A 19,298-nucleotide genomic window follows, 5' to 3' on the forward strand; every position below is an offset into this window, starting at 1 on the left:
GCCTGGCCAGCCGCCCCGTCCGGGAGGTGAGGGGCACCTCTGCCCGGCCGCCCCTACTGGGAAGTGAGGAGCCCCCCCCGCCCGGCCAGCCGCCCCGTCCGGGAGGGAGGTGGGGGGGTCAGCCCACCGCCCAGCCTGCCACCCTGTCCGGGAGGGAGGTGGGGGGTCAGCCCCCCGCCTGGCCAGCCGCCCCGTCCGGGAGGGAGGTGGGGGGGTCAGCCCACTGCCCAGCCTGCCGCCCTGTCCGGGAGGGAGGTGGGGGTTCGGCCCCCCGCCTGGCCAGCCGCCCCATCCGGGAGGTGAGGGGCGCCTCTGCCCGGCCGCCCCTACTGGGAAGTGAGGAGCCCCTCTGCCCGGCCAGCCGCCCCGACCAGGAGGGAGGTGGGGGGGGTCAGCCCCCTGCCCGGCCAGCCACCCCGTCCGGGAGGTGAGGGGCACCTCTGCCCGGCCGCCCCTACTGGGAAGTGAGGAGCCCCTCTGCCCGGCCACCACCCCGGCTTGGAGGTGTACCCAACAGCTCATTGAGAGCGGGTCATGATGACAATGGCGGTTTCGTGGAATGGAAAGGGGGGAAAGGTGGGGAAAAGATTGAGAAATCGGATGGTTGCCGTGTCTGTGTAGAAAGAGGTAGACATGGGAGACTTTTCATTTTGTTCTGTACTAAGAAAAAATTCTTCTGCCTTGGGATCCTGTTGATCTGTGACCCTACCCCCAACCCTGTGCTCTCTGAAACATGTGCTGTATCCACTCAGGGTTGAATGGATTAAGGGCGGTGCAAGATGTGCTTTGTTAAACAGATGCTTGAAGGCAGCATGCTCGTTAAGAGCCATCACCACTCCCTAATCTCAAGTACCCAGGGACACAAACACTGCGGAAGGCCGCAGGGTCCTCTGCCTAGGGAAACCAGAGAACTTTGTTCACTTGCTTATCTGCTGACCTTCCCTCCACTATTGTCCTGTAACCCTACCAAATCCCCCTCTGCGAGAAACACCCAAGAATGATCAATTAAAAAAAAAAAAAAAAAAAAAAAAAAGAATTCTCTTTTAAAATCAAGCCTTGATGTCTGTGCAACCTTAGGTCTCTTCCCTTTTCTATGTCTTATTTTATTTTATTATTTTTTTGAGTTGGAGTCTTGCTCTGTCGCCAGGCTGGAGTGCAGTGGTGCCATCTCGGCTCACTGCAACCTCCGCCTCCCAGGTTCAAGCGATTCTTCTGCCTCAGCCTCCCAAGCAGCTGGGACTACAGGTGCGTGCCACCACTCCCAGCTAATTTTTGTATTTTTAGTAGAGACTGGGTTTCACCATGTTGGCCAGGATAGTCTCGACCTCTTGACCTCATGATCCGCCCACCTTGGCCTCCTAAAGTGCTGGGATTACAGGCATGGCCTACTGTGGCTGGCCTCTTATTTTATTTTTTAAAAATTCAGGGCAGGCCATTTCTCAAATAAAAAAACCAAGATTGAAGTTGATAGAAAACAATTTTAATTAAACACAGAAGATAGTAACAGTGAATATAAAACATGAAAACCAATATGCAGGTAGGGGAAAACCACTAGAGGGCCTAAGGGATTTCCACTGAGAATGACCAATACAAATACAGACTTAGAGTTTCTTACCCACCTGGTCAGAAGTACATGCCTAGCTCTTGTCCTAGAATCTTTCTTGCCCCAAACAAACAAACAAACATAAACACAGACACACGCAGCATGCATACACTCACATTCAGACACCTCTATTTAGCCCTTTAACACAGTCTGCCTTATTCTGGGTTCCTGAAGGCTTAAGAAAGAAAACTTTCTGCCTAAGCAATTCACAAGGGCTTTACAATTCCAGTGTGTACTGTCTTTCCCTTCTGGGTTTACAGTAGTTGTAGGATTAAGGACCATTTACTTCCTGGGGTGAATTGCAAACCGGCAATCAAGGGGCTGACTTCCCCCTCCACTGTCCACTTATCAGGTTCAGACCTTCCCATCCGTGGAAACTTGGCTGCTGCTTTGAGGATGTTTCATACTTCAGGTCGGTGGAAATCAAAAGGAAACCCTGGAAAGGATGTGACAATGAAGATAACGTCAAAACTTGGGCATGTCTGGGTTTGTCTGAGGGGTGAGGAAGAGATGGCTTCTTTTTTTTATTATTTTAATTTTGAGATGGAGTCTCAAAGGCTGTCACCCAGGCTGGAGTGTGGTGGTGCGATCTTGGCTCACTGCAAGCTCCGTCCCTCGGGTTCAAGTGATTCTCATGCCTCAGTCTCCCAAGCAGCTGGGACTACAGGTATGTGCCACCACACCCGGCTAATTTTTGTATTTCTAGTAGAGACAGGGTTTCACCATTTTGGCCAGGCTGGTCTCGAACTCCTGACCTTAAGTGATCCACCCACCTCAGCCTCCCAAAGTGCTAGGATTACAAGCATGAGCCACCATGCCCAGCTGAGAGATGGTTTCTTTACCAGGTCCTACAGAGAGTCAGGCCCTCCTCTACCCTGGCCCTACTTTGTGAATGCCCCAGAGAAAGGAAAGGCCATTTTGGAGTACTGTCACCCGATGTGACTTAGCCTTTGTAGAAGCAGTGGAGGAGAAGCAGGGAGGTGGGAGAGCATGCACAGTAGTGTAGGGCAGCGGTCCCCAGCCTTTTTGGCATTAGCGACTGGTTTCATGGAAGACAATTTTTCCACTGACTGGGATTGGGGGATGGTTTTGGGATGAAACTGTTCCACCTCAGATCATCAGGCATTAGTTAGATTCTCATAAGGAGCGTGCAACCTAAATCCCTCGCACAGGCAGTTCACAATAGAGTTTGTGCTCCTATGAGAATCTAATGTTGCTGCTGATCTGATAGGAGGTGGAGCTCAGGCAGTAATGTTCGCTCCTCAGCCGCTCACCTCCAGCTGTGCAACCAGGTTCCTAACAGGCCACAGACCGGGACAGGTCCTGGGCCTGGGTGTTGGGGACCCCTGGACTGTACAGGATTGGAGAATTTCTTTAGAAACATATTTCCACCTCCCCAAACAAACAACAATGCCAAAAAGAAAGAAAGAAAAAAAGGTATTCTGAAGTGAATGCATAATCATGAGCCAGAAAACGATTCGATCCCTCAACTCAGAGGTGTGTGCCTTTGGTTCAAGGGAAAGTCTTCTGACTGGGAGAATCAGAAGAGCCAGTCCTGTCCCAGCCATGCTCCTTTCCAGCTGCCTGGGCCACTTCTCTCTGAGTCCTACTTTCCTCATCTGTAAAATGGGACTAATAATTCCAGCCTTACAGATTGTCTTGTGGAATAAGTAAAATAAAGCATGCTAAGGGGCATCTTCTTATACTGTGGATTTGGCTGCTAAGTGAAATTGATCTTGGTCTGATTTTTAGACTCAACTCTAAATATTTTCTGTTAATTGTGATTTAAGAACTAAACATATTTATAAGATTCCCTGGTCTGGGAAAAAGCAAAGCAGGACAAAAACAAACAACAACAACAAAAACAAGCAAAACAGGAGGAGGCTTAGTCTACTATAAAAAGAAATGGGTCAGTTAAGAGGTGAGATTTGCATTCTTACCTCAAGAACTTCAATATCTGAATTGACGAAGGAGATTTTGTGTGGATTGGGCAGAGGAAATCCTTGCTGCAATTTTGCTGAAATATAGAACAAGACGTAAAATAATTGGGCACAAGCACAGAGGTTTTAGCAAGCTTTTTAGTAAGAGACTGACTGACAGCTTGCTTTTTTTTTTTTTTTTTTTTGAGATGGAGTTTTGCTCTTGTTGCCCAGGCTGGAATGTAATGGCGTGATCTTGGCTCACTGCAACTTCCGCCTCCCAGGTACAGGTGATTCTCCTGCCTCAGCCTCCCGAGTAGCTGAGATTACAGATGCCCACCACCATGCCTGGCTAAGTTTTTTTGTATTTTTAGTAGAGACAGGGTTTCACCATGTTGGCCAGGCGTGTCTCGAACTCCTGACCTCAGGTGATTCGCCTGCCTTGGCCTCCCAAAGTGCTGGGATTACATGCGTGAGCCACTGTGCCCGGCATGGACAGCTTTTTAATAGTTGATCTTTTCATTCTCCCCGGTTCCATGTTTGCATTCTCTCTGATATGTCCCTAGAATTTTCCTGGAAGAATTGCTCATTAATCTGTGATTAATAAAAAATGCACCTACAATTATGTTCATTTGGACAGTAGAGAAATGCTGTCCATTTTTAGCCTACCCGATGTATATTTTGAAAATACATAATTAGTGGGTCTTGAGAACATTTTGGTGTCCAATATACTGGGCCAGATTCCAGATGCTGCAGTTTATGAACAACTGCTGTGCAAGGAGAAGGCCCAGGATTGTCAATTCATGAAAACTGTGTCTATCCAGTTAGTGGTCCTGGCATAAGAACCACGGAGATATCCCATAGGGAAAATAATCTCGTTTCCGGTTGACTGGAAGGAGATTCTTTACTGCCTAAGGAGCATGGTTTCAATCTCCTTAACTCAACCAGAGTTGGCCGATCTTGCTGAGTTTGCAAATAGAATTGCTAACAGGGCTTGGACCTAGAATAACTAAATGTGCCACCACGGCATTGATGGTACAAACTTTGCAAATTCTGACGCTGGCCTGGATTCATGATAACATGATAGAAGTACAAGCTCCAGGGTGGAAAGTCCCAAACAATCCCCAGTGCAGCCGATGCAGATGTTAAATGTTAGCCGATGTTACAGTCACATTGTTTTCCAATAATCGCTTACCATTGGCCAGTGGGAGGATTCCAAAGTGAAGAATGGAGGATAGAATATTTTCAAACCTCAAGACCTAAAATAAAAGAGGAAATAGAATCATTTGCCAGATCGGGCTTTTTTTTTGCTTTGTTACCCAGGCTGGAGTGCAGTAGTGTGATCATGGCTCTCTTCAGCCTCGAACTCCTGGGCTCAAGCAATCTTCCTGCCTCAGCCTCTCAAGCAGCTGGGACTACAAGTGTGCACCACTACACCTGGCTAAGTTAAAAAAAATTTTTTTAGGGACAGAGTCTCACTATGTTGCCCAGTCTCAAAGTCCTGGGCTCAAGCGAACCTCCAATCTTGACCTTCCAAAGTGCTAGGATTACAGGTGGGAGCCACCACACCTGGCCAATCGTGGGTGCTTTGAAAGTACCATGCCTGGTTTGGAGGTGTACTTTCCCAGAACTTCTTAGGCTAGAAAGCAATAACTAGGATCTTTTCAGAGGGATAATAGCTTTGTAGAAAATCATATTACAGGGTTTTCTAACTTTTTCCCTCTTGAGGACAGACACTTCTGCTTCCCTCTGCACTGGATTTTGGTGATAGCAAATTCAGAGGGACTACATGGTGCCAGCAAATGTGGCAGCTCAGGTGTCTACCAAGACAGTCAAGAACAACTGTTAGATTTCCCAATTAGCAGTCTTCCCTTTACTTACTGGGAATCTCAGCCACAGGAGTTCCCTTGTGTTACATCACGCTCCAAAGCTATTGCCATCCCCAGAACACCCAATTTATCTTTTTTTTAAATTAAAAAAATTTTTTTTGAGATGGAGGCTCACTCTGTCGCCCAGGCTGGAGTGCAGTGGGTATGTCTTTATCACCAGTGTGAAAATGGACAATGGGAATTCACTTTTGCAGTTGGGACCTCAGAGTTTATGTATGAAACTATTATGCTACACTGCCTCTTGATGTAAAAATGACAATAACTGAAATAATTATCATAAATATGAAAACACAGAAGTGACAATAACTGAAACAGTTACTGTGAATATGAAAACAGTGGCCACCGTTCATTTAATGCCTACTATGTGGTCAATGTGCTAAGTGCATTTCATATATAATCTCAGCTAATCCTTTCAACAACCCCAAGGTTGTCATTTCAGCTCCATACCTACTTGCACTGCCTATCCTGATTTCTTTTTCTCTATAGTATTTCTTTTAGTAAACACTATGTTTGTTTGTTTGTTGTATGCTACTCTCAGCCTGTCACACAAACATAAGCACAATCACACACACTCTGGAACAGGGTTTCCCAGTAGTGGCACTCTTGACGTTTTGGGATGGATCATTCTTTGTTGTTGGGAGCTGTCTTGTGCACTGTGAATGTTTAGCAGCATCCCTGGCCTCTACCCACCAAGTGTCATTAGTATGTCTCCTTCCATCCCAGGATGTGACAACCAAAAATGTCTTCAGACATTGCCAAATGTTCCTAGCTGAGAATCACTAGTTGAGAACCACTGCTTTAGAATGTAAGTGCCTTGAGGGTAGAGATTTTATCTGTTTTGTCTAGAACAGTTCCGGGCTCAATAAGTATTTATCAGTAAATGAATACCGTTAATACTAATAATTAACATTATGTAGTGCTGCCCATGAACTAGGCACTATTCTACCCGGGCATTCTGACACCAAAACCCACTTAACTTCTCTATGATAGTGCCATCCATGAATGTATGAGGTAGTGATTTAGCTGATCTTCCTGAAGCTTGAGGGAAGGGGGATTCCAAGTCACATGTTGGGGTGTCCTCTTCCAATCAGAAAGTCACAAGGCTGGGAACCCCCCTCCCACAAAGGTATCCATACAATCAGCATTGACCTAATTTTAGGAGATGGGCAGAAAGTGTTCAAAGAGTAAACCTAATCATGGCTTAATAATATACATATTCCTTTGGGATATGTAACTCTATATGTCTCGTCTATAATTCTAGAGGATTATTTTATTGAGAAAACAGGCATTCCCTGAGAATGCCTGTTTTTCTAGCATTACACAATGTCTCAACAGTCTTTTGAGTTTTTAAAAAAGTATTTCTGCATAAATAAAAGTAAACTGTAGAGTTCCTCTTGTGAATGGTTAATGGGCTCAATTGATGAGTAGCTACATATAGAATTTCAAAGTTAAGTCCTACAATTATGGAGGAACCAAGGACTCCAAGTCACAGAAAACAATTAATTCGCTATTATATATAGTAGGAGAATCCTCGTTCTTCCAGTGCTTGGTAACCCCAAGAGCTCAGATTCCTACCTCAATGTTGCTGCGATTGGACTCTGGCAAAGCAAGGCGGAATCTAAAAGAAAACAAGAAAAGTTTAAAGGATTTGAAAACAACAGCCTTCGTAGAAAGAAACCAAAAAGTAAAAGGATATTTTCAGTTCAAAAGTCACTATTTAAAAAAAAACACACAAGGCTGGGCATAGTGGCCCACGCCTGTAATCCCAGCATTTTGGGAGGCCAAGGCAGGCAGATAACTTGAGGTCAGGAATTTGAGACCAGCCTGGCCAACATGGTGAAACCCTGACTCTACTAAAAAAATGCAAAAATTAGCCGGGCATGGTGGCATGTGCCTGTAGTCCCAGCTACTTGGAAGGCTGAAGCAGGAGAATTGCTTGAACCCGGGAGGTGGAGGCTACAGTGAGCCAAGATCATGCCACTGCACTCCAGCCTGGGTATCAGAGTGAGACCCTGTCAAAAAAAAAAAAAAAAACAGATAAAAATAACACACACACACACAAATAAAATTGGGAAGACATCGAGTTCTATTACATCTTCTACCCCTATATTTTGCTGCTTAAGAAGCAGAGCAGGAATAGTTTAGGGCTTGGATTTGTAACCAGGGTGGGTTCCCCAAGCGCGTTTGCTACACAGAACTTAATGTTGGCAACTTGGAATGTAGAACAATCTTAAGAAACAGTTTTGGCCAGGCACGGTGGCTCAAACCTGTAATCCCAGCACTTTGGGAGGCCAAGGCAGGCGGATCATGAGGTCAGGAGATCGAGACCATCCCGGTTAACACGGTGAAACCCCATCTCTACTAAAAAATACAAAAAATTAGCGGGACATGGTGGTGGGCACCTCTAGTCCCAGCTACTTGGGAGGCTGAGGCAGGAGAATGGTGTGAACCCGGGAGGCAGAGCTTGCAGTGGGCAGAGATCGCGCCACTGCACTCCAGCCTGGGTGACAGAGCAAGACTCCGTCTCAAAAAAAAAAAGAAAAAAAAAAAAGTTTTCAGGTTTCTGGCTCCGAACTCAGCCTTGTAACTTCCCTGAGCCCTTATAATCCCAGTCTACTTGACACTAAATTCTATGACCAGTCTAGGCCACACCCATCAGAAAGCCACATCACTCACACCATTTTTTTAGCTGTTCAATCGTTGCAGATAAGGGAAGCATTAGCTAAGAAAGCTATCTGATGTGAAAGGTACAGTATAATTGTTAGTAACCCCATTTCTGCCTCTTCTTAACTCTGTAGATTCACTTAATCTCTCTGGATCTTAATTTTCTCAACTATGAAATATGAATAAGAATATGTGAAATGACTATAGTTAACAATAATATATTGTATAGTTTCAAATAGCTAGAGGGAAGATAGAACAGCCTCAACACAAATAAATGACAAATGTTTGAGATAATAGACACGCTAATTGCCTTGATCTGATCACTATACATTGATATATATTGAAACATCACTAGGTACTCCATGAATATGTAAAATTACGATATGTCCATTAAACAATACAATTAAAAAAGAACAATACCTGCCTCGCAGGGCTGTAGTGAAAATTGAATGAAATGATGCACATAAAATGCTTAGAACTGTGCCTAGCATATCCTTATCACTCTGAATATGAGCCATTTTTATTAGGAAGAGAAATGCCAACAGTTATAACAGCACATAATGTCCTTGATCTTCTTTTTCAAATATCAACAGAGCACTTGCTGTAGGTCCAAGTAGAAGGGAGTCCTCCTCCCTGACCCCTCTCCCAGCTTGGTAAGGCTGAGTGACAGCGTGTCCTGTTGCTTGATATTTTATGGGAATTTTCATAAGAAAACTCAAGGTCAACGTTGTCTGTTTCCCAATTTTGCCAAGAGCTGATCCATAAGTAGTCCTCCCAATATACACAGTTGATTTTTCTATGCAATAATAATGATACTATGAAGAAATAGTAATGAATAGAGAAGACGCCTTCATTTTGCAGAGGGAGAAACTGAAGGTCAAAGAGGAGAAATATTAACGGCAGATTTGTTACTGGGACTCAGATCTCCTGATGCCCATCCCAGAGCTCTCTTTTTCGTATCTTGCTTTTCCTCTTAGCTTTCTATGGCTCACTTTTGCCCAGGTCTAGAGCCCTACTTCTGCATCAGCCTTCTAACAAATCTCCCTGTTTCCACTATTGACCCTTTCCAATCCATCTTCTACACCATCCCCAGGGGAAGCTACGTTACAGGCATGTCTGATGGAGACACTCTCCTGATCAAAATTCTTGTATTCCTAGGATTGAGTACAGAGGTACTTAATGTTCACTTATTCATTGATTGGGTCATCCAGCAAATATTTATTATGTGTCAGTACTGGGACAGGTGCTAGAGATAGCAGCCTTGGGAGCAAAACGAGACACAACCACTGTTCTCATGTAGCTTACCACCTAGTGGGGTGGCAGTCATTAATCAAATCATCCCACTAATTAAGGTTTAATTACAATTGAGATAAATGCTCTTAAGGAAAGAAACAATTTCGTGGAGTCAAAATACAAAGAGGAACTTGATTTCATTTGGTAGATGTAGGAAGGTTTCCAGGGGAGGGCTGCTTGAGCTCAAATATGAAGGATGAGTAAGATTCAAAAGGCAAAATGGGGAAGGGAGTGGGGAGGGTTCCAGGCAGGGGTTGCAAAAGCCCCACGGAGGGAACTGAGAGCTGGGAGAGCACAGCAGGGCGATGCGAGAGGCAGACAGGATTGACCAGGCTCAGTGCCTCTGGCTGTGTTACGATTTTCATTCTTTATCCTCAGAGCAAGAAATCCAATGAAGGTTTTTTAAGAAAGGAGATGATGTCTGTGTTTTATAAAGATCACTCTGGCTGCAGCATGGAGAAAAGATCAGCAGGCCAACAGGTTACCCAGGTGCTCATTCTGTGCTCAGGAATGTGCGAGGCAATGTGAAGAATTTAACCTCTACCTATAATTATGAGGGATGGCGAGAAGTCGTTTGTAGGAGGTAGAGAACAACACAAAGCAATGTATACTCAGGTGCTTCTTCATGGGTTTACACACCATACAGACTTGCTGCAGAGACTCTAAAAAGGGTGTGAAGCTGGGCGCGGTGGCTCACGCCTGTAATCCCAGCACTTTGGGAGGCTGAGACGGGTGGATCACCTGAAGTCAGGAGTTCGAGACCAGCCTGGCCAACATGGCAAAACCCTGTCTCGACTAAAATTACAAAAATTAGCCAGGCATGGTGGCACGTGCCAGTAATCCCCAGCTACTCGGGAGGCAGAGGCAGGAGAATTGCTTAAAACTGGGAGGCAGGGGTTGCAGTGAGCCAAGATCATACCGCTGCATTTCAGTCTGGGCAACAGAGCAAGACTACGTTTCGAAAAAAAAAGAGAGTGCGAAAAGATGAAGAAACCAGCGTAGGCTAGAGTTGTGTGTGTGTGTGTGTGTGTGTGTGTGAGCATGCATGTGTGTGTGATATGGGGCATATCATGGGGGGAAAACAAGTTTCCCTTTGAGAGAAGACTCTGTACACCTCTCTAGCATGTCCTTGGCACCCAGTACTGTTTCTCCCACCAGGCTGTGGACCTGGAAAATAGAAACCATTGTCCTTCTGTGTTAAAAACAGTGCAAAGCACATAATAGGTTCTCAGTAAATTCTTACTGAATGGATGTGTGGATAAATGAGCAGATGAAGGACATGGGTTGGGGAGTGTTTGTTGGAATTGGGGTCACTTTGAAGGTGAGCCAGTCTGAAGCAGAATGTTCATTTTAGTGAGCTGAGGAAGATAAGGTTGGCTGGCTTGAGAAGTAGGACCAGTGGATGAAGAGCTCGAAAACCTCAGACTGTGGATTTAATCCAATGATGAAAAGTTTTAAAGGGAAGAATCTGTTGAACCCATTCCACTATTAAAGGACCCTTTTGATGAGTAAGAGTTATCCAATGTTTGAATTTCATTGTTTCCTGCAGCCTGGAAATTCTGGAAGAAGCTTCCATTTGGGGTTTCCTCCTCTGGCAGGGGCTACCCCACTGTGGCATTCTTCTGCCATGGCTTCAAGAGTAGTTCAGAGGAAGGGTGGAGTTGGGGGGGTCAGCCCAGGTGCCAAGTCTGAGCTCCACTGACTTGTCCATCATTGGGAATTGTTTATATGCCCAAGCTTGAGGAGTAGAGTTAGGTAGTGATTCCATCTGCTTGTAGTCAGCTATATTTGCATTCTCTCGCTATGTTGCTTGGGAGGAGTTGTACGGTGTGTGTGTGTATGTGTGTGTGTGTGTGTGTGTGTGTTGTGGATGTGTGTTGATGGTGGAGTTCAATTTGGAGTGTCCAAAGTCTCAATCAATGCAATGTCAAAAAAAAACCTCCTAAGTTATAGATGGCTCAACAGTAACGTACATCTGATTGCCTTGAGCTTTGCATGGGATTAAGAAAAGAGGGTTAGAATTAAGTGATCTGGATAAAGACCAAAAAAGGGAAAGTGTCATTTAACTTGGCCTCTGAAGTAATCTAAAATATGTCTATTATGTGGGCCAAACTGTACTGAGGTTGCCTCCAAAGAGAAGTATGTTTGGAACAACTCTCAATTGTAAATAGAGCAGTGAGTCTGGTTTAAAACTCCACAGCTTTAAAAACCATCCTGACTTGTCATGTCTCTTGGGATCAGTTTCTCCCTGTTATTTGGTCAAAATTTGATCTTAGAATGGGGAAAAAGAATGAAATACTACTACTACTAGGAATAAATATTTCTGGATCAATGACTATATGCTGACTGTTGTGCTAAGTGACTTACATACATTATCTCATCCACCCATACAACAACCCTATGGGGGGGTGTTCTGTTTTGCTAATGAGGAAACTGATACTTAACGAGGTTAAGTAACTTGCTTAAGGTCACGTAGGTAGCAAGTGACAGAGGTAGAATTCAAATCCAGATATGCCTGACTCCAGAGACTTGTCCTCTTAACTAGACATGCTCAAAGAGTTCAAGTGTATTATTAGAATTGCTAGTTTTTTACTTTCTTCACCATTTTCTCCCCTTGATTCCTTGATGCAGTGAAAAAAGTGCTGTGTGTTTTTTTCTATTTCAGCACAACCAGTTCCAGTGTTTTCTCTTTCTTTTATCAATGCTGAATATTGAAAAAGGGCATGCTGCCTGTTTCAACTTAGCGTGACTCCATGCTTATGGGTTTCCTCTTCCAGGTAAGGGTATAAAGGTATTTATTTCCTAAATCTTAAGTGTTATTTTCTTTCTTCTTCTTCTTTTTTTTTTTTTGAGACGGAGTTTTGCTCTTGTCGCCCAGGCTAGAGTGCAGTGGTGCGATCTCGGCTCACTGCAACCTCTGCTTCCTGCATTCAAGCGATTCTCCTGCCTCAGCCTCCGGAGTAGCTGGGATTACAGGCATGCACCACCATGCCCAGCTAATTTTTGTATTATTAGTAGAGACGGAGTTTCACCATGTTGGCCAGGCTGGTCTCGAACTCCTGACCTCAGATGATCCACCTGCCTCGGCCTCCCAAAGTGCTGAGATTATAGGCGTGAGCCACCACGCCTGGCCTTGTCTTATTTTCTAAGTCATACCTCTTCACTACATCAAAGGCAGTATACTGTGGTAAGTAAATACTCACGGCTTTGAAAGCGGACTCACCTAGGTTCAAGTTCTGGCTCAGCCATTCAATAGCTCTGTGACCTTCAGTAAGTTATTTAATCTCTACAAACTGTAAAATGGGGATAATAGTACCTACCTCTAGGACCGTTCATTTAATCTACTGACATTTATTGAGCACTGTGCCAGGCCCTGGAGACACAGAGTTGTAAGATTTAAAATGAAATAATAGAGGTGTTGGGCTTGGCACTGGACCTAGTAGACGACAAAGATCCAATAATAAAGAATAGCCACGAATTATACAAAAAAGGACTATTTCTTAGCTATCCATGGGCAGGATACAGGGGAGCGAAGTGTATTCTGAATCAGGGGACTCTGGAAATGATCTTGTACAATTGAGCACCTCCTTGTCCTGGCTGAGGCTATCTCTAAATTTGAAATCATAGTCAAAGCCAACAGCTAAGAAATAGTCTTTTTTTGGTACAGTTCATGACTATTCTTTATTATTGGGCCTTTACCATCTACTAGGTCCCGTGCCAAGCCCGATGCCTCTGTCATTTCATTTAAACCTTACAACTCTGTGTCTCCAGGGCCTGGAACAGTGCTCAATAATGGTCAATAGATTAAATGAATGGTCCTGGAGGTGGGTACTATTATTCCCGTTTCATGCTTTATGGAGATTAAATAACTTACACCCAAGATCACAGAGCTATTGAATGACTACCACACACTTTACCTATATTAACTCTCATACTTCTCACAACCTTCTCCTGAAGTAGGCTTTATTACACCATTTTACAGAGGAGGAAATGGAGTCCAAGAGAGGTTAAGAAACTTGCCTGAGATGCCAGAGCTAATTAGTGGCAGCACTGGGATCAGAACCAGACCAGCTAGTCTGACTCCAAAGCCTGTGATCCTACAGTCTGTCTAGACCACCAACACGGGGTTTGTCTCTGATTTCTGTATTTGCTGTCTATGCAGCCAGCCCCGAGCAGCTCCAGGAAGAGGCACATTCAGGCAGGGGATAGTTAGAGAGGCCATGTTGTTCTGGGGAGAGTAATTTGGAGCCCCCGTGTTCCCTGGTTCTTCTTAGGGATGTTCCACTGATCCCCACCCACTTGATCCTTTTCCTGCTGCGTCTCTCTGATATCACCCAAGACCAAACCAGCTCATCTTGAAAAGCTTGGGGAGCCCAGGAGTGGAGGAGCCAGCTGGGGCAGCCTGCATGGGAGGCAGGGCTAGGGATCCTACTGCCAGAGCCCAGGGCTGTCATTTCAACACAGCCTTGGCTCCTCTGCAAAGTCTTGCCTCCTGGTTTGGCTGCTTTAAACCTGAGTGAGGCCCAGCCCACCTGCCTTGCCCCCAGCCTGCTCACTGCCTGAGGTTTGCTATAACACCCCATGCAGGAGACACCCTCACTTGTGCTTAGAAGGCCCCTGTGCTTGGTTTAATGCCCTGCCATCTCTATCTTAAAATTCTTGACCAGGCACGGTGGCTCACGCCTGTAATCCCAGCACTTTGGGAGGCCGAGGCGGGTGGATCACCTGAGGTCAGAGTTCGAGACCAGCCTGGCCAACATGGCGAAACCCCGTCTCTACTAAAAATACAAAAATCAGCCGCGTGTGGTGGCACATGCCTGTAATCCCAGCTACCCAGGAGGCTGAGGCAGGAGAATCACTGGAACCCAGGGTGCAGAAGCGCCAGTGAACCAAGATCGTGCCACTGCACTCCAGCCCCGGCAACAGAGCAAGACTCCGTCTGAAAAAAAAAAAAAAAAGAAAGAAAGAAAAAAGAAAGTCTTAATCCTTTTGAAAAGAGGCTCTGCATTTTCATTTTGCAGTGGGCCCTGCAAATTATGTAGCCGGCCCTGCTCAGACCCAGCTAAGGCATCAGAGCACCAGAAGCCTGCCCAGCGGAGAATTTCCAGGAGACTGCTGGGCAACAGACAACAAGCCAGGGGTCCTAATTTCAGGGTTCATGTTCATGAGGTCAAAGAACTCTGTGGACTGTAGGAAGCCAAGAGAATGAATTCACACATTTCCGGGATGATGTAAATTTATCAGCTTAAAACAGTTTTCTCTATTACTCCCATAAATAAACATAACAGCCATTGAACGTGCTCTTGCTTACTAGTATTATAGAAACATTAGAGATAAGGCTCAGTTTGATTTAAGCAGAAAAGTGAACCTGGTCTCCATGCTTCTTAAAGTCTTTTGCACCTTCTTGCCACAACCCTGAAGTTGAATCATGATTAAATTCTTCCTTGAGATCCTGCCAGTAAACCAGACACCTGCTCAGATGCAAGTGTTGTTTCTACCTTCTCTAGGAACCTTCTGCCTCAGTTAGCAGCCCTGCCCCTGTGCCCCGCCCCGCATCACTCCCCATTTCCAGCCTTTCCTTTCCTCCTGGTTCTTTCCTCTTTGTTTCCCAACAGACTGAGCATCACAGTCCCGATGCTCAGGCAATGCTATCCAGATTCTCTCCTTCCTTCCTCTCGTGGCCGATCTCAGATGCTGCCAATTTCTCACCTTTGGTTCCTTCCACCCTCACCCTCATGCTCTCTGGCTTTCATCCTCTGTATTAGAACTGCCAAATATCACATCTGTAATCCCAGCACTTTGGGAGGCCAAGGTGGGTGGATCACGAGGTCAAAAGATCAAGACCATCCTGGCCAACATGGTGAAACCCCATCTCTACTAAAAATACAAAAATTAGCTGGGCGTGGTGGCGTGCGCCTGTAGTCCCACCTGCTCAGGAGGCTGAGACAGGAGAATCACTCGAACCTGGGAGGCAGAGGTTGCAGTAAGCCCAGATCGTGCCACTGCACTCCAGCCTGGGTGACAGAGCGAGATTCTGTCTCAAAACAAAACAGAGCAAAACAAAACAAAAAAGAACTGCCAAATAAAGATCACTCTTCATGGTTCAGAGTTTCATCAGCCTGATTCCCTGGAAATAGGGTCACCTCATGACTTCTGGAGGCCTGAGGCACTTTTGTCTTTGGGGACCTTTCTTCTGTTAAAAAAAATGAAAATTATATTTTATAACTCTTTTGATATAAAGATAAGTACGATCAAGTCTAAATTGTATTCATTTTTAAAAATTATTATTTTAAAATACATTAAAACATTTGTGTGTGTGTGTGTGTGCGTGTGTGTGTGTGTGCTTTTGGACAGGGTCTTGCTCTGTCGCCCAGACTGAGATCATAGCTCACTGCAGCCTCGACCTCTTGGGCTCAGGCAATCCATTCACCTTGGCCTCCCAAAGTGCTGGGATTACAGGCGTGTGCCACCCTGCCTGGCCTTTCATGGGCTTTTAAAGTATTGTGGCTCTAGGCACTGTGCCTATTGTGCCTAAAGGAAGCTAATGAAGAAGTCAGGACTGCTTTGAAGGGCTTGGTAAATGCGAGTAAACCTTCGTAAAACCTTTTCTCTCTGGGAAACCATACTACTTTAAACAAACAAATAAACAAAACATTGTATTTCTGGGCGTGGTGGCCAGCAGATCGCCTGAGGTCAGGAGTTTGAGACCAGCCTGGCCAACATGGTGAAACCCCGTCTCTACTAAAAAATACAAAAATTAGCCAGGTGTGGTGGCAGGTGCCTGTAATCCCAGCTACTTGGCGGGCTAAGGCAGGAGAATCACTTGAACCTGGGAAGCGGAGGTTGTAGTGAGCCGAGATCGCACCCCTGCACTCCAGCCTGGGTGACAGAGTAACACTCCATCTCAAAAAAAAAAAAAAATTATATTCCCTTTGTTGGAAAAACAATATACTTACAAAGAAAATTTTAACGAAAAAAGAACCTTCCCATAATCCCATATCCTAACACAACTCTTCATTTTCAGTTTTGTGATTCACTTCCTTGTCCAGATGCAAAGCTATTTTCCTCTTCCAGATGCAAAGCTATTTTACACAATTAACGGCTGTTGTGTTTGTGCAGTTTTGTATTCTGTTTTTTCCATTTAACATAATTTTCTTGAAAACATTTTCCATGTTTCTTTTCTTTTTTTATTTTTCTTTTTTTTTCTGAGATGGAGTCTCGCTCTGTCCCCCAGGCTGGAGTGCAGTGGCGCCATCTCGGCTCACTGCAAGCGCCGCCTCCCGAGTTCATGCCATTGTCTTGCCTCAGCCTCACAAGTAGCTGGAGCTACAGGCGCCCGCCACCACGCCCGGCTAATTTTTTGTATTTTCAGTAGAGACGGGGTTTCACCATGTTAGCCAGGATGGTCTCGATCTCCTGACCTCATGATCCGCCCGCCTCAGCCTCCCAAAGTGCTGGGATTACAGGCGTGAGCCATGGCAACTGGCCTTTTTTTTTTTTTTTTTTTTTCATGAAGTCCCGCTCTGTTGCCCAGGCTGGAGTGCAGTGGCGCAATCTCTGCTCACCACAAACTCCACCTCCCGGGTTCAAGCAATTCTTCTGTCTCAGGCTCCCGAGTAGCTGGGATTACAGGCACATGCTACCATGCCCGACTAATTTTTGTATTTTTAGTAGAGATGGGGTTTCACTATGTTGGCCAGGCTGGTCTCGAACTCCTGACCTCATCATCTACTTGCCTCGTCCTCCCAAAGTGCTGGGATTACAGGCGTGAGCGACCGCGCCTGGCCATTTTCCATGTTTCCACAATAGACTTCATAACTACCACGTTGACTTGTGATTGATTTACTCCCCCTCTGCTGGTTTCTCAGATCTTTTCTGACTCTGCTTACGTCTGTTTCATTGTTTCCTTTTCTTCCATACATTTAGTCTGTGCCATCTAATCTTTCTGTAAATTCTACCCCCAGGTAGTCTGATGGATGACTTCAACTACCAGCTTTATAGGGCTGAGGAAAATGGGCTTTGCAGACGGTTCTGCCGAATGGCACTTAGTGGTCAATGATCTGCATCTGTGGCCTGCACATGGCCTTTCACCGTGCGTCACATGCATTTGACAGTCAGGCAGGCCATGGGGAAGATCTTGTTAACTTCTCTGTTCTAGTAATGGGATCAGATGGTCAGAGTCTGAAGGTACCTTAGGCATGATCCAGTTCAAAGTTCAACTTCCTTATTTACAGATAAGGAAACTGAGGCTCAAGGAGGTTAACAGACTTGATCACAGTCATAGAGCCTGTGAGTAAGGATTGGAAACTTGGTTCCTTAACTCCCAAAGCTTTATGCTCTTTCCTCACTAGCATGCTTTATGAATATGATAAAGAAGAACTGAAGTTTATATTGCTGTACCATTAGAATGTACACTTCTATTACAGAATTATATATTCTTTGTATGTTTATATAAAATAAATAAAAATAAAATATAGGAAATATATATATAAAACATAATATATCTTATAAAATGTTTTATATAAATATAAAAATATATTTATTACATATGTGTAATATTTTATGTATTTAATTTGTATATGTATATAAAATATATAATATAAAATATGTGAGAGAGATATATATTTTTTTGAGAGACAAGGTCTCATTCTATTGCTCAGGTTGGAGTGCAGTGGCACGATCATAGCTCACTGTAATCTCAAACTCCTGGGCTCAAGCAATTCTTCCCTCTCAGCTTCCTGAGTAGTTGGAATTACAGCGGTGCACACCATGCCTAGCTAATTTTTAAAAAAGCTTTTGTAGAGATGAGGTCTCACTTTGTTGCCCAGGCTGGTCTCAAACTCCTGGCCTCAAGCAATCCTCCCACTCCCAAATTGCTGGGATTACAGGTGAGAGCCTGTAAGATGGCACCTGACCATATTACAAAATTATATTTATAATTATTTTGTTCCCTATTTTATTTTTATGTTACTATAATGGAAAAAAGAAAAGCTTGACAGTACAATTTTTAGTAAAGTACATACTTTAAAGTTATCTGGCCCATTACAGGAGAGGTGCTTAACTGACTCATGTTCACACAATGGTTAACGTCCCCTTTTTTTTTTTTTTTTTTTTTTTTGAGACAGAGTCTCACTGTCACCCAGGCTGGAGTGCAGTGGTGTGATCTTGGCTTACTGCAACCTCTGCCTCCCGGGTTCAAGGGATTCTCCTGCCTCAGCCTCCTGAGTAGCTGAGATTACAGATCACTTGTTTTCTTAATGGTCACTTTGTCTCTGATCAGTTGACTCACTTATTACTAAGGTGTCCCAACAGTCAAATTGATTGATCTTACCTGTTCAGAGACAAGGAGCAGACCAGTCTTTGTCCCAAAATAACCAGGCCAACACTGGTACTAGCAACCTATAGACAATAAAAGCATTTATTATTAAGACAAGTGAGTGTCAATTTTGGCCATCAATATAATTTCCAATAGTTGAAACATTATAAGCCCAACTTTCCCCCTCAGTCTAAAGACATTGGAAGTCTAAAAGGCACTGGAAATACAGACCTCTGAGAATCCTGTCTTGTAGTTAGGGAAGCTACCTGCAAAGACTTTTTGTTTGATGATCTCCTTTGAATTTTTTTTTTCTCCTAATCTCTCTTCTTTATGTACGTGTGTGTATGTGCCTATGTGCGTATGACATTTTTGTTAGGTTTATTATGTCCTTCTATCAGATTGCATTTGGCCTTCATTTGCTCAAGTTAAAATGAGTTCTACCTTGATTGACTTATTTAGATTAGAAAAAAAGAGAATTCCAGCTCTCCATGTAACTGAGGTAGGTGGTGGGAAGAGCGTGCATGAAGTAGAGACTGGAGAGATTTTACAATGTATGAGAGTGTGAGTGCTTACCTCCCATCCTGCCACGCATACCCTTTCCTCAACTCTGACCT

General features: G+C 44.5%; 1 protein-coding gene across 29 annotated transcripts in view; it reads right to left on the reverse strand.

The window, feature by feature from the left end:
• Positions 1–1,458: 1,458 nt before the first annotated feature.
• BPIFC (BPI fold containing family C) overlaps positions 1,459–19,298 on the reverse strand; it is a 60,375-nt gene continuing 42,535 nt past the window's right edge. For all 29 annotated transcript variants that reach the window (XM_063704822.1, XM_063704830.1, XM_063704816.1 and 26 more), the window contains 5 exons: positions 18,700–18,767; positions 6,987–7,029; positions 4,718–4,781; positions 3,544–3,620; positions 1,459–2,039 (listed from right to left, as the gene is read on the reverse strand). In XM_063704822.1, the coding sequence (XP_063560892.1) occupies positions 1,917–2,039; positions 3,544–3,620; positions 4,718–4,781; positions 6,987–7,029; positions 18,700–18,767 (375 nt within the window). In that variant the 3' untranslated portion in view covers positions 1,459–1,916. The remainder of the gene's footprint in view (positions 2,040–3,543; positions 3,621–4,717; positions 4,782–6,986; positions 7,030–18,699; positions 18,768–19,298) is intronic.

The sequence above is a fragment of the Gorilla gorilla genome, chromosome 23 (assembly GCF_029281585.2).
Source record: "Gorilla gorilla gorilla isolate KB3781 chromosome 23, NHGRI_mGorGor1-v2.1_pri, whole genome shotgun sequence".
NCBI lineage: Eukaryota > Metazoa > Chordata > Mammalia > Primates > Hominidae > Gorilla > Gorilla gorilla.